General features: G+C 39.2%; 2 protein-coding genes across 3 annotated transcripts; one reads left to right on the forward strand and one right to left on the reverse strand.

Annotated features, from left to right (window-relative positions):
- Nucleotides 1–659: 659 nt before the first annotated feature.
- sirt3 (sirtuin 3) lies at nt 660–5,227 on the reverse strand. 2 transcript variants are annotated; one of them, XM_034197529.1, is made up of 9 exons: nt 4,971–5,227; nt 4,745–4,896; nt 4,562–4,616; nt 3,904–4,092; nt 3,591–3,823; nt 3,385–3,485; nt 2,735–2,896; nt 2,010–2,219; nt 660–1,524 (listed from the first exon to the last, which is right to left on the reverse strand). In XM_034197529.1, exons 2-9 carry the CDS (start codon nt 4,833–4,835, stop codon nt 1,501–1,503), a joined length of 1,065 nt encoding a protein of 354 aa, XP_034053420.1. In that variant the 5' UTR covers nt 4,836–4,896; nt 4,971–5,227; the 3' UTR covers nt 660–1,500. The 2 variants fall into 2 exon arrangements, with proteins under 2 accessions (XP_034053420.1, XP_034053421.1); XM_034197530.1 differs by lacking the exons at nt 4,562–4,616; nt 4,745–4,896 and having other exon boundaries at nt 4,971–5,219.
- Nucleotides 5,168–10,725, forward strand: psmd13 (proteasome 26S subunit, non-ATPase 13). Its single transcript, XM_034197528.1, has 13 exons — nt 5,168–5,460; nt 6,103–6,181; nt 6,673–6,707; nt 6,817–6,872; nt 6,969–7,012; nt 7,103–7,189; nt 7,942–8,113; nt 8,215–8,294; nt 8,376–8,501; nt 9,022–9,084; nt 9,590–9,670; nt 9,864–9,980; nt 10,407–10,725. Exons 1-13 carry the CDS (start codon nt 5,360–5,362, stop codon nt 10,500–10,502), a joined length of 1,137 nt encoding a protein of 378 aa, XP_034053419.1. The 5' UTR covers nt 5,168–5,359; the 3' UTR covers nt 10,503–10,725.
- The last annotated feature ends 2,486 nt before the right edge of the window (nt 10,726–13,211 follow it).

The raw sequence follows: 13,211 nt of genomic DNA on the forward strand, positions 1-13,211 counted from the left end.
TTTGTATTTGAAACGTACACATCCAGCAAATCTGTCATTCGTGTATCGACTCAGCTGACTGGCTGTCTGGATTCCACTTCTCCATCCTATCTTTAGTGAATCTTTTGCTCTAATGTTCAAAAAGATCTTTATTGCTCTCATACTGCCTGTGCTGCAGCACCTCTTTTCACCCTCTGTCTGAAACCAGTGCCCAGTCTGCTCTGATTGGTTAGCTGGCCGGCTCTGTTATGATTCGTCAACCACTTAGAGATGTCCCGCCCCTTAGCCTGGACAATGTTTTGGATCGCTAGCCAATAGAAACGCGAGTGTCACATAGTGATGTCACTATGTTACGGAAGTAAACAAAGGAGTCCAATGGAGTCCAATGGAGGCGTTTCAGGTGGGGGGGTGTGTTGGAGAGAAACTCCCTCTGGCATTGACTTTGGTATTTCAGCCTTTGCAGACCATTTACATGCACACAAACCTATATGACACACTACAGGAAAGGGAAAACCCCTAAGTCTGAGCTAATATAGACTTGTATAATGTAGGCTATCAATGTGCAATCATAAGCATCCAACTAGGCCAACAGGAGGTCACTGTAGCATCCAAGCTGTTGGAAAATAACAGTTTTAGGATGCCACACAATATCTTACAATAAACAGCCAATACTTTATAAATGCAGGTATGACTTTTTTAATTCATGCATTAATAAAGAAGTTTTAGTGTGCAGTACATAATGCAGTGTGTACAGTGATAGGCACTTATCATAATATGATAACCCAACTGACGTCATTTGATCGTTTACAAATGAAAGGTTTTATTTCCGCTGACATTTGTTGCTCTGTTTCAGTTTAATTAAGATATTGTAAACCATACTAGAGATTTACTCACTACAATATCCTCCCCTTTATCAGTATTATAAAACCAACTGCCACTTGAATTCAAATTGAAACAGTGATCTTTGTCACACCAAAGGCAGTCCTCTGGCTCCCTCTGCAGGTTATAATACTATCAAATCCCACGAAAGGACCAACATATATCTTCTATCTCCGTGCTATAGAGCTCCATTCTTGTCCGAAATCCATTAAAAACACCTCAGCACCAAATGTGAATTATTCCAAAAAGTGATTCCAGTTGGATGAATTAACCTTATTCAAACAACGGCCATTAACAAGGTTGTTTCTTACTCAAGAAATGTCGTATTTCTTTCAGCTGCACAGTATATTATATTGCACATATACACCGAGTTTGATATTTCCGTGGTTTGATCATAGCTGCATGTCACTTACCTGTGTTCTGTTATATATCAAATAAGAGAGACATTTTTGCATTTCCATTGAAGCAGTTCCTTATATGAAAGTCTGTGAGTTTCGATTCATATAACCAAACATCAAACAAGTATGAGCACATGAGCCCCAGTAAGAAAATAAGTCTGGGTTTAGTCCTGCAGTGTTGGTGTTTTCGTTACAGCGAGTGCAGATAATAAAGTCAAACCTCCAACTTGATGCGGTGAATTCGTCACTCTTCTGTCTTTGTTGCAGCCTGCAGATAAAAGTACACACAACAACATCAAAGTGGCTCCTGTTTGAAACTTTACAAGTAATCACTCATACTGCAAAAAATGTACCCATAGCTGGTTTGCTTTGGTTACAGTCAAACTATTTCTGTTTTTACTTTTAAAAGGATTGGGCCGCACGCATAACACACAACTAAAGGTACATGGCCAAAGACACTAAATGTTGATAAAGACAGGTAATGTACACTTAGCTCTATGACAGTGTTTAATAAAAAGCTAGTTCTTAGTGATACATTAAATATTGATATAAATATTAAATGAAATTATCCTTTGTAATGTAAAAGAGGTCACAAAGAGATGTATCACTTAACTTATTCAGCTCATTGTTTTTCTTTTTTAAGGCCTCAACTTGAATTGCTATTTGATTTAACATACATGGACCTGAGTGCAGAGCCACAACAACTGGGGACGTAAAAAAGTGTGAGCTTGTAAGCAAAAAATCATAACTCACTTTCTCGGCAGCAGCGGCCATCAGAGCTTCCAGCTCCTGAGTCCAGCCGAGGGCCTGCACCAGGGCTTGCACACCGCTGACCACGTCGCCCAGCTGCACCACATCATGAGGACTGCAGCGCCCGGCGAACGGACCCACCCGGTCCCTGTTGATGAGCAGACGGGGCACAGAGGGACGCACAGTCCCCGCCAGACTGGCAAAGGGCTCCACCTGCAGCGCAGAGAGTCAAACAGCAGCTTTTAAAGCAAGAGGACTTGTTGTTGTAAGATGCCGGACAAATATCATTTTAGGGGGTATTTTTTCTTTATTCATGGTGATGATGCAGACAGAAAAACAGAGTGAAGCAAAGTTATTACAACCAAGAATCTCAACAACATAAAGTACAACTATTTGACTTTTAACATAAAACCCTGTCCCTCTTATCATATAAAAACATATTGCAAAAATGACAACAAAGACCTATTCTTTGATAAAACATTGTTTTACATATTTTGTATACGAAAAGGTTTCCTGGTGGCCCACTGGGATTTATTTATTTTTTAACCTGAACTTTGAAATCTGGACACAAGAAAGAAATGATTTTGCGTGAAGTACAACTGTCAGTTTCAATGTTTGTTCTCCAGTGTTGAACCTGTCCCTCACTTATGTCCCTTCAACATATTGTTTATACTAGGAAAATGTCAGATTACAGAGTACAGATGTAGTTTAAAATCTGTGGCGCTCACCTCCAGTGATGTTCCCATGACGATCAAGAGGTCTGCCAGTGGGAAATCTGTGAGATACTTGAAGAAGTTAAACGGAAGCTCCTCCCCGAAAAACACAATGTCGGGCTTCACCACGCCTTTACAGGTGGGGCACTTCGGCACGACACCTGACATCACATCTGACTGAGGAAACACGGAAACAAGATGGAAAGTGAATAATAATTACATTACAAATCAAAAATCCTAGTAAAACTGCAAAAAAAATAAGGAAAACAAGACATTACTAAGATTTGGAAACACCTCATGTTTGTAACTTAAACTTACAAAACGTGACTGATCTTCAAAACATCATTATAACACCTTATCTGATGTGAAGAACTGGTTAAAGAAAGAAGACTTTATTTATTTTTAAAGGACATCTATGTGAAGATATGATAACATGAGTAGACATCATAGGATCAAACACTTGTTGAACAGTAAATAAACAAATACATGCACAAATGATCAACAGTGTCTGCAGAACTCCCAACAGTTTACCAACAATTCAATTTAACAGAAAGATTTCACTTTGCGCTAAATATTCACGTGGCTAAAATCATTACATTTATTTTAAATATTCTTAAAAATATAAAAGCTAAATGTGTAGAATGAGTGTTTGGGTTTAAACTCACCCGTAACTCGCCTCCTTTGTATTTCCTCAGGCAGACCGTGCAGGTGGCGGTGGCAAAAGTACCGTGAGCCTCCACCAACATCTCAGGAGGAATCCCTGCCACTTGAAACACAGTTAAACAAACATATAGTCTTCAAATGACCAATGATGTGCAGTTATTTCTTTATATGATCAAAAACAAAACAGCAAAATAATTTAAACACATACGCCTCTCCAGCCCGTCGATGTTCTGGGTGTACATCCTGAGGAGCTGACCCTTCTTGTGAAGCAGCCGTACAAAGTGATGGGTCAGATTGGGCTGATAATTCCCTGGGTACAGCTCTTTGGCCAGGGCGAAGAAGGGGTTTGGGTTTTGATGGAAAAAGCCTAACTCGAATATCGCCTCGGCGTAAGGCAGGTCATACTGCTGCAGATTGTTGTAGAGACCGCTGCCTGGAGACCTGTGAGAGGGTTATCTTCTGAATACACCTGATATTAATAGGTTTATCTCAATACTGGAAAACATGTCTAATTGTTTTACCTGAAATCTGGGATGCCACTAGGTGTGCTGATCCCAGCTCCAGCCATCACCACCACCCTCTTGTACTGCTGCTCTCTGATGTTCTGGGCCAGGTCCTCCAGGGTCTGCTGCTCCTCGGAGGCACCTTCACCACCACTACCCCGGGAGAGAAACCCTCGAGTCCCATTCCACCAGAGAGAGTTTGTTTGTCTATGAAGAAGCAAAACAAAGATGAGGAGAGTTGTTGATCAAGAATTTTTAATATGATACACATTAGTAAGAGCAGATGGATCCTGATCGGTTTGCAGCAACCCTGGACCACACTGACCCACTATAATCCCTCTTGTATTCCCACCACTCCAATCATGCTTTTTGGGGTTTTCCCTATCCTGTAGTATGCTATATAGGTTTTTGTGCATGTACATGGTCTGCAAAGGCTAAAATCCCAAAGTTCCCTCCATAGAGAGTTTCTCTGAAAATTAGCATTTTACCCTTTTAGTTTTTGGATCATATCCTTCGTCATTGTGTTTCATTAACCATTATCTCAAGTGTTATACTTGAATTACTTATTTACAAAAAATATGTGTTGCAAATAGGTTGCAACACATATTTATATTTCACAAAGGGCAATGTTTTGTGTTTTTTGTTACTATTATGGAAAAACATGTGCATGAAATACCTGCACAGAGCTGATGATGCACCTGCACCAGGGCACCAACTCCTTTGACACAAAACTACATGAAAAAAAAGCATTGTCACAATTAATAATCATAGAATACTTCCTATTATTTTATCATAAAGTTGTGATACTAACAACTACTAAGGTGTGTACTAAGGTAGTACTCTATGGTTTTCCACCAACCGTGTTTAGAGAGCGTCCTGCTCGTTCTTGAGCACAGGTGCACACAGAAGAGTCTGACAGGTGATATTAATGAGGAGCTCGCTAAAGCCATAACACAAACTTAACAGCTCCCAGAGTGTTACTCCATGACTGCAACTGACTCAAGAGGATACCTACAAACAGAAAAGAGCTGTCAACACAGTGTCTCCACCTAAAACAAAACATTTAACTAATGCTAGCTGCCTACCCAAAATAATGCTTGTTGTCGTCCTTTGACCTCCTTGTGACTCGGACGTGAGTAACCTTAATGTACATGTAGAGTAGCTAACTTTATTTACACAAAACAGCACGGTCGCTTTCTATCAAGCCAAATCACCTACTTCCTTTAACAATTAAAAAAAGAAATAACTGTGCGAAACATGTACAAAGTGTTTTGCTAACAAAAAAATCCCCTTTTAATGTCCAAACAAATCTTAGCTAATGTTAGCTAGCTTTAGAAACGCCTCCTTAATTTCCCATCATCCTTTGCGCCCAGCAGCAGACCCACAACACGACTGGCTACTAACGTTAGCCGAAGATTCAGCAAAACCCATCAGTTCAGATTTTAAATAAATACTTTAGAGTCTTGTTTCCACTATGAGAGATGTTAGCGGGTTCCTCAAACAGCAACAGAGCAACAGCTCCACGCCGGAGATGGCGACGGAGTGGCACACATTGGAGGAGTTTCACAACAAAAGGTAAAACGAGTAATACTGCAGCTAGTCCTGCTAACGCTAGGCTAGCTAACGTTAGCTCCCTCATTCATTGTAAATGCCCGCTGAGTCATGCACAGAGCTAGCAGTAGCTCAGGGTTGGCTTGCTCGCTGAACGTTTCTTCAATAATATCAAAGCTGAAACTCGGTTTTTAATGTTTCATTTGTTTAACACTTCATTCGGTGACGAATATATAACTTAACGGTTAAAAGCTTTAGACCCAAACTATTGATTTAGGCCAGTACTAGATTAAAGTTAATAACATGTTTTTCTTAGCTGTTTGCTAGCGGGGATACTATGGATGAGTCCTTAGTCACTGCTCCATCTGAATATCATAACTTCAATGTAGTGCTGTTTGATCATACATATCACCGTGAAGGTTTGAAAATCATGACGTTTAAAGGAATCGTCTACAGATTTCTGTTTGTCAAATACATTTAAAAAGCTTACTTGGCTTGACAAACAGTCCAGCAACCTGGAAGTTGGAGACACAGATATTAGAAACCTTTCATGTTATACTGTGTCAGAAGAAGTATACAAATCATGTAATGAATTTAAAGACGATTGTAGTATGTGTGTAATTTTAAAAGTGATTCTCAATCAGTTATCTGAACTTTTTTTGACAGATTGTGGCATCAGTTGACTCTCAGGCTGTCAGACTTTGTTAAAGATCCTTGCTTTGATACCGGAGATGGCCTCATACAGGTAACTGCATACTCACATCCTATGATAGACTACCACGAGATATGAGTTGGGATGTACATTACATCAGTATGCACTTGTATGTCAAAGTGTCATAGCATGTATTGTGAAATATTTAAAATCAGTATCATGATAGATTGAAAGGTGCCTACGATATGACAATCAAGTTATGTTTGAATAAGGGTTTTAGACCGAATCGTTCAAGCATTATTGTTTTGTAATTTGATATATTTTTTATTGTTTATTTATTTTCATAAATATCCCATTAGCTGCCGTTTTATGTCTGAGTTGCAAAAGATAAATTCAGAACCCGTATAACTTGAAGCCTTGGCACTGATTAAAATACAGACATACAAGCATGTAAAACATTGGACTATATACACTTTCCTTGTTCCTTCTTCATGATAAACTGTAATGTAAATTATTATTTGTTGCCTCTATAACAAGATGGATATTTTTCTATGATCTGATCGTTCCTTTTTTCCTTTTTAAAGCTCTATGACAACTTCATTAGTGACTTTGAACACAGGTGAGAAAAAGTATATCTAACTCTTATTCTAGTCATTATTACCTTCTAGTTAAATATGCTCCGACATTTGCCTGTTTCGATGCTAATCTGTGTTTTGCTTTCTCATCAGAATCAACCCATTGTCCCTCATGGAGATGATACTGTATGTTATCAGACAGATGAAAGGTACAACATAACGTAACAGGCAAACGGATATATTTCCTAGCAAAAAAATACTTTTCTTTCTTATCTTAGTATTAACAAAAATGTTTTTGTTTCCAGATCCTAATGATGCCATCACCTTTCTCGAAAAGACCCGGGAAAAGGTGAGTTGATAACAACTTCAAACATTTAGAAAAAGGACTGTTAATGGTGGAATTGAACAAAAAACTTAAACATGTCTCTTTCTGTTTCAGGTGAAAAGCAGCGATGAAGCCGCCATTCTCTGCAGGACTTCTATCGGCAGACTTAAGCTGGAGATCAACGATCTTCCTGCCACAAAGGTAAAAGCTCCAAAACTCTGTTCTCTCCCAGATGCAAAACAAATCTCACACCTCATTCACATATAACCCGTTATTGCGCATATTCAACGCCAAGCTGCTGGTAAGGTGCCTGTGTGATGTGTCGGTAACACCGTTAAACAAAGCAACAGCATCAAAGTCACACATCCACAAGTCATTATTTTTCTTACTGAATTAACTTGAGAGAGGTGGCAAACACAGACACTAATAAAGCAGGGAAAAAAACAGATGCAGATTTGATGTGACCCGGGATTAAAAGAATCCTTATGGAATCAGTACTATGAATCCACAGAACCCTGAGTTGAAATAAGAACAAGTCTGATCCTTATTATAAAGGACTTGGTACAAATGACATGCTGGATGATGGTATTATTTCTAAGTAGCCTAACATTTCAAAGGGAAAAATAATACATGGCTTGCAAAACAGAAGCATGTTCTAATCAAAGGGAGTACAAAAGAAACATTTAGTTGAATTCTTCTTTGACACTGTTTAAAACAGAAAGTTTACAAATATTCCGTGGCAGACTTATTAACCCATTGTTTAAACTGCTCCTTAGTCAATCAAATATAAATACAAAATCTCATTGTTGTATGTAGCACTTCAAAGTTTAGCTTATCTGAAGCTTTTTTGCTTTTCAGTATTATAAATAAAGATAAAATAATTAGCTAAATGAAAGTATAAGAAATAGGATCCACAATAAGCACACATTCCCTCTTTGTCGCTGCACGTCCAGAAACTCATTGAAGAGGTCGAGGGAATGTTGAACAACTTGCCCGGGGTGACGTCGGTCCACGGACGGTTTTACGATCTCTCCAGCAAATACTACCGCATCATCGGGAACCACGCCTCCTACTACAAGGACGCTCTGCGCTACCTCGGATGTGTGGAAATTAAAGACCTGCCAGGTGAGCACCATCAAACACCTAGACTTGTTTTAAGGCTGAAGGAGAACAGAAAGTATTTTGTGTGGCTGGCCGATCTAATGCTGCTGTTGTTTGCTCCACAGAGACGGAGAAGCAGGAACGGGCGTTCACACTTGGGCTGGCTGGACTCTTAGGAGAAGGAGTTTACAACTTCGGAGAGCTTGTGGGTTTTAACACAGTATTCATCATGTGGTTTATTAGCGCTGTTGAGCTCTTGTTGACGATTGCTGTTGTGTTCTTGCAGCTGATGCATCCTGTACTGGAGACCCTGAGGAACACAGACAAACAGTGGCTCATCGATACACTGTACGCCTTCAACGGAGGAAATGTGGAGAAGTTCCAGAGCTTCAAGTCTGCCTGGGGCCAACAGGTGATTAACATTATTATAACAGCTCAACAGATTCATTTAGGATCATCAACTCAAATAGATGTCAATCTAGCATTTAAATAAGCCTCTGTTTGAGGGGTGCATGCAGTTTGAAGGTGCAGATGGGTGACGCTTAAAAGCAGACCTTCCCTTGTACGCAGTTTCAGTTGCCTTTTTACAAACATTCTCAAAATCTCTAGAGGGATGTAATGCCAATCTTCCATAAAATGTTCCTGCTTCTTTTTTCTTCAAAAGTACAGTTGGGTGAACATCTGTTGACTGTCAAGCATTTTGTTTTGTATTCTTGATTGGTGAGATAAGCCTGTTTTAGCGCCGTAACTGTGTATGTAGCAGCTCGGATCAAAACCCCTTCAATAAGTAATTGAGCCAAGTTGGACACATGTCAACCTTCATGATACCATCAGTATGAAGGCCGACTCATAGCCCAGGACCGGGTCAAAGGATTATACATGATCCATGGTACTGGGCAACTGTCTGATTTATTTTCTTGTTTTGTTCCCAGCCTGACCTTGCAGCACATGAGGCTAAACTGATGCAGAAGATCCAGCTGCTCTGCGTGATGGAGGTGAGACTGAAAACCAGTTAGACTTTATTTTTAATGGATCAATGCATTCACATGAATTAAACGCATGCAAAGGATTCATCTTGGAAATACAAATGTGTGCCATTGATCAATTACAAACTTTAGAATTTTTTAAAAACAGGACGAGCCCACATTAATAAACATATCCACATTAGACATGGATTGCAATGAGTCGGTGAGAGGGCAATGAACTGACTCGGCTAACTAGTCACACACTACCCCAGGCTCTGTCACCAAGATTTCAGTGATATTTTAAGTGACCCTTATTTGATTTTCGCTGCGCCTCTTCCTGGTCTGACTACGGAATAATCGCTCTCTTAGATAGTCTGATGGTCACACAGATAATAAACACTGACTAACTCAATCTGTAGTTTGTTCAAAGAGTCGTCATGTTTTCGTACATGTCTCATGTGACCGAAGTGATGTCACAGTGAAGGTTGAAAAACAGGAATATTAAATCACTTCAAACGTGTCCTTTCTTTTCCAGATGACATTCACTCGTCCTGCAAACCACAGACAGCTCACCTTCACCGAGATCTCTGAGAGTGCCATAATCCCCATCAATGAGGTGAGTCGGATGACGAGTACATTTAATCAGCCCATCGATATATGTCGATAAGGCCACGATCCAACTTAATACAGTTTGTCAATTTCACCAACCCCGGAGACCCAAGAAGTTTTCACATTTGTTTTTATCGACATGAAAATGTACTTATTTGCGAGTATTGAAGTAAAGTGAACTGATGGGGCGTCTCCTGCAGGTGGAGCTGCTGGTGATGAAGGCTCTGTCTGTGGGCCTGATCAAAGGGAACATTGATGAGGTGGACCAGAAGGTGCAGATGACCTGGGTGCAGCCCCGGGTGCTGGACCTGCAGCAGGTTAGTCCTTCTTCCCCTTTTATTTTGATATTATCATATTATATTTTGCTCTAGATGTGCAATTTCAAAACAACGCTACACAGTCGAAATTCAGACTCTGCGCATGTGTTCACAGGACATGGCAGTGCAGTAAGGGAATTATCAAAAATGGTGACACAGCAGCAGACAGTTTTTACCCTTGCAGCTGCAGGGAAATGATCAGAGAATTTAAAGCAGCTCTAAGACTTATTTTGTTCTAGTAAGGAGTGAGAGCGTTGCTGTGGCTCAGTAATGCCACCTAAAGCTGAGTGGCACAAAGTACAACTGTCAGAAGTTGGAAATGATAAACTAAGGGGATTTGACATTAGGGGGTATCTGTATAAATAGTACAATAAAACACAATTGGATCAGAAGGGGAAGTTAAGCCTGCTGTGTTTTTGTTTTTAGATCAAAGGAATGAAGGAGCGCCTGGACTTCTGGTGCGGAGACGTGAAGAACATGGCCATGCTGGTGGAGCAACAAGCCCACGACATCCTCACCTAGACCCCCTTCTCCCCGTCAGGCCAGGGAGGAAACCTCATCACAAGATTTCTGTTTTGTATTGTTTGTCTTTCTATCAGATGTTGATTCTTCACGCTTTATACCAACCTCTAAAAATACACTGGTATTTTACAAATAAACAACTGGTTTCATCATTATTATCCTCACCATATGGTCTTTAAAAACATTGTCTAAAATATGAATAAAAATGACCAGAAAAAAATCACTTTTGTATTATTTATTTATATGTGTCTTTGTAAGTCTTATTTGCATGCCGTATACATTTATATATACTTATGCATTAATGTACTTAAGTAAACTAAATGAACACTGTTGATTGACAATTTGAAGTATTTGTATATATTTTTTCTTCAACGTATATCTGTCTTAATGTAGTGGTATTTCTTTAAAAGAAAAAATAACTGACGGCTATAGATCCAATTGTACGTTTATGAGTCATTACAGCTCACTTTCATAATATAAATATGTATTTGTATTCTACATTGATCTTGTCTTTGAAGACCACTTGCCGATCAAGTCTGGGAACACTGGGACATTAGTCCAAGAAAACTAAATAATAGGATAAAGTTATTTGCATCAAGTGATTAGAGTTCCATACTTTCTTTGACACTTAACTTTAAGATTAGAGGTTAAATATTACCTGGGTACATAAACTCAAGTACTAGAATATGTTGTTTTAAATAAATAAACTCACCAATCGTTTGTAATGCTGGATCGACAAAACAGTCCTTGTGAAGTTGTCACTATGACGATGAGGCAATTCCCACAGTTTTTCTTATCTATAATGAAAACATTAGTTAAATAATCTACCTCAACAATACAATAATGCTTTTTTATTAAGAAACTGGAAATGATTAGTTTAACATCCTTTAAATATGGAGTTATAAAGCAAATAGTGCCCACAAATTAGAACAAGGGTGCAACTCACAATTATCTTTATTATTGATATACAGTGCCCTCCAGAACTATTGGCACCCCTTTAGAAAAACGAGCGAAACAAGATGCACAAAATGTCTTTATTGTTTTTCCTCATATTTCATTCAAAAATCTAACCTTTAATTGAGGCAACATAATTGAAAGAAACATTAAATTCTTATCATGAAACAAATATTTTTCTCAAAAATACAATTATTGGCACCCCTTCATTTAATATTTGGTGCAGCCTCCTTTTGCCAGGATTACAGCTCTGAGTCTTCTCCTGTAATGCCTGATGAGGTGAACACATGGCACGGATCTGAGACCATTCTTCCATACAGAATCTCTCCAGATCCTTCAGATTCCGAGGTTGACGCTTGTGGACTCTCCTCTTCAGCTCATCCCACAAATGTTCTATGGGATTTAGGTCCGCGGACTGTGGTGGCCATGGCAAAACCTTTATTCTGTGGTCAGTAAACCATTTGTGTGTAGATTTTGAGGTGTGTTTCGGATCATTGTCCTGCTGGAAGGTCCAATCACGGCCCATTTTAAGCTTCCGGGCAGAGGCTGTAAGGTTTTCATTTAATATCTGCTGGTATTTGATAGAGTCCATCATTCCATGTATCCTAACAAGATGTCCAGGGCCTTTGGAATAAAAACAGCCCCACAACATCAAAGCTCCACCACCGTACTTCACAGTGGGTATGAGGTGCTTTTCTGTATGGCTATCTTTCTGTCTACGCCAAACCTACCTTTGACGTTTGTTGCCAAAAAGCTCTATGTTGGTCACATCTGACCATATAACTCTGTCCCATTCAAAGTCCCAGTAACGTTTTGCAAACTGTAGGCGCTTTAGTATGTTTTTAATTGACAGCAATGGCTTTTTTCTGGCAACCCTCCCATACAACTTGTGGTGATGTAGGTGGTGTCTGATGGTCGTTTTGGAGACTTTCTGACCCCAAGACTCAACCAACCTCTGCAATTATCCAGCTGTGATCCTTGGAGATTATTTTGCCAGTCGAACCATCCTCCTCACTTTGTGTGGTGTCAATGTACACACACGTCCTCTTCCAGGCTGATTCTTAACATCTCCTGTTGCTTTAAACTTCTTACTTATTGCCCTGATAGTGGAAATGGGCATTTTCAACAGTTTCAAGATTTTCTCATATCCATTTCCTAATTTGTGCAGCTCAACAACTTTTCGTCGCAGATCATCACTGTGTTCTCTGGTCTTTCCCATAGTGATGAATGACAAAGGGAATTTTGGCCTGTGTCACCTCATTTTAATACCCCAGTGAAACAGGAAGTCATGGTTGACCAATTAAGAGTTCCTAATCAGACAGGTTAACCTACAAATGTAAGATATGACTGGAAATATACTTCAGTTAGATTTTAATCATAGGATATTCTAGGGGTGCCAATAATTGTGGCACACATGTTTTGGAGAAAAATGTTTATTTAAAGTCAACATTTAAAAAAAAAAATGTTTAACTTCAGTGAAAAGGTAAGATTGATTGTCAATATTTTTGAGTGAAATATCATGAGGAAAAACAATAAATAAATGTTTTGCATCTTGTTTTGCTCATTTTTATTAAAGGGGTGCCAATAATTATGTGCCAATACAATACATATGTGCCAAAAAACATATTTGAAAATTGGCTACTAGATGCCAGATCCAATGTTTTCATATAAAAAACGTTAATTAAGGAATCTGAGAACCAGCAGATATTCACATTTTAAAGCAGTAGATTCAGTAAGATAAATGTTCTGTCGCTC

This window comes from Gymnodraco acuticeps, unplaced genomic scaffold (genome assembly GCF_902827175.1).
Source record: "Gymnodraco acuticeps unplaced genomic scaffold, fGymAcu1.1, whole genome shotgun sequence".
In the NCBI taxonomy this organism is placed as follows: Eukaryota; Metazoa; Chordata; class Actinopteri; order Perciformes; family Bathydraconidae; genus Gymnodraco; species Gymnodraco acuticeps.

Bases quoted from the DNA above. Each gene is read 5' to 3' on its own strand.
- sirt3 (XM_034197529.1), bottom strand. From the start codon at position 4,835: ATGGCTTTAGCGAGCTCCTCATTAATATCACCTGTCAGACTCTTCTGT. The intron at 3,486-3,590 runs GTATGTGTTTAA...CTGTGTTTCAAG, and splicing joins CATCGACGGGCTGGAGAGGC to TGGCAGGGATTCCTCCTGAG. The intron at 2,220-2,734 runs GTGAGCGCCACA...TCTGCGCTGCAG, and splicing joins TCATGGGAACATCACTGGAG to GTGGAGCCCTTTGCCAGTCT.
- psmd13 (XM_034197528.1), top strand. From the start codon at position 5,360: ATGAGAGATGTTAGCGGGTTCCTCAAACAGCAACAGAGCAACAGCTCC. The intron at 7,013-7,102 runs GTGAGTTGATAA...TTTCTGTTTCAG, and splicing joins TCGAAAAGACCCGGGAAAAG to GTGAAAAGCAGCGATGAAGC. The intron at 8,502-9,021 runs GTGATTAACATT...TTTTGTTCCCAG, and splicing joins AGTCTGCCTGGGGCCAACAG to CCTGACCTTGCAGCACATGA.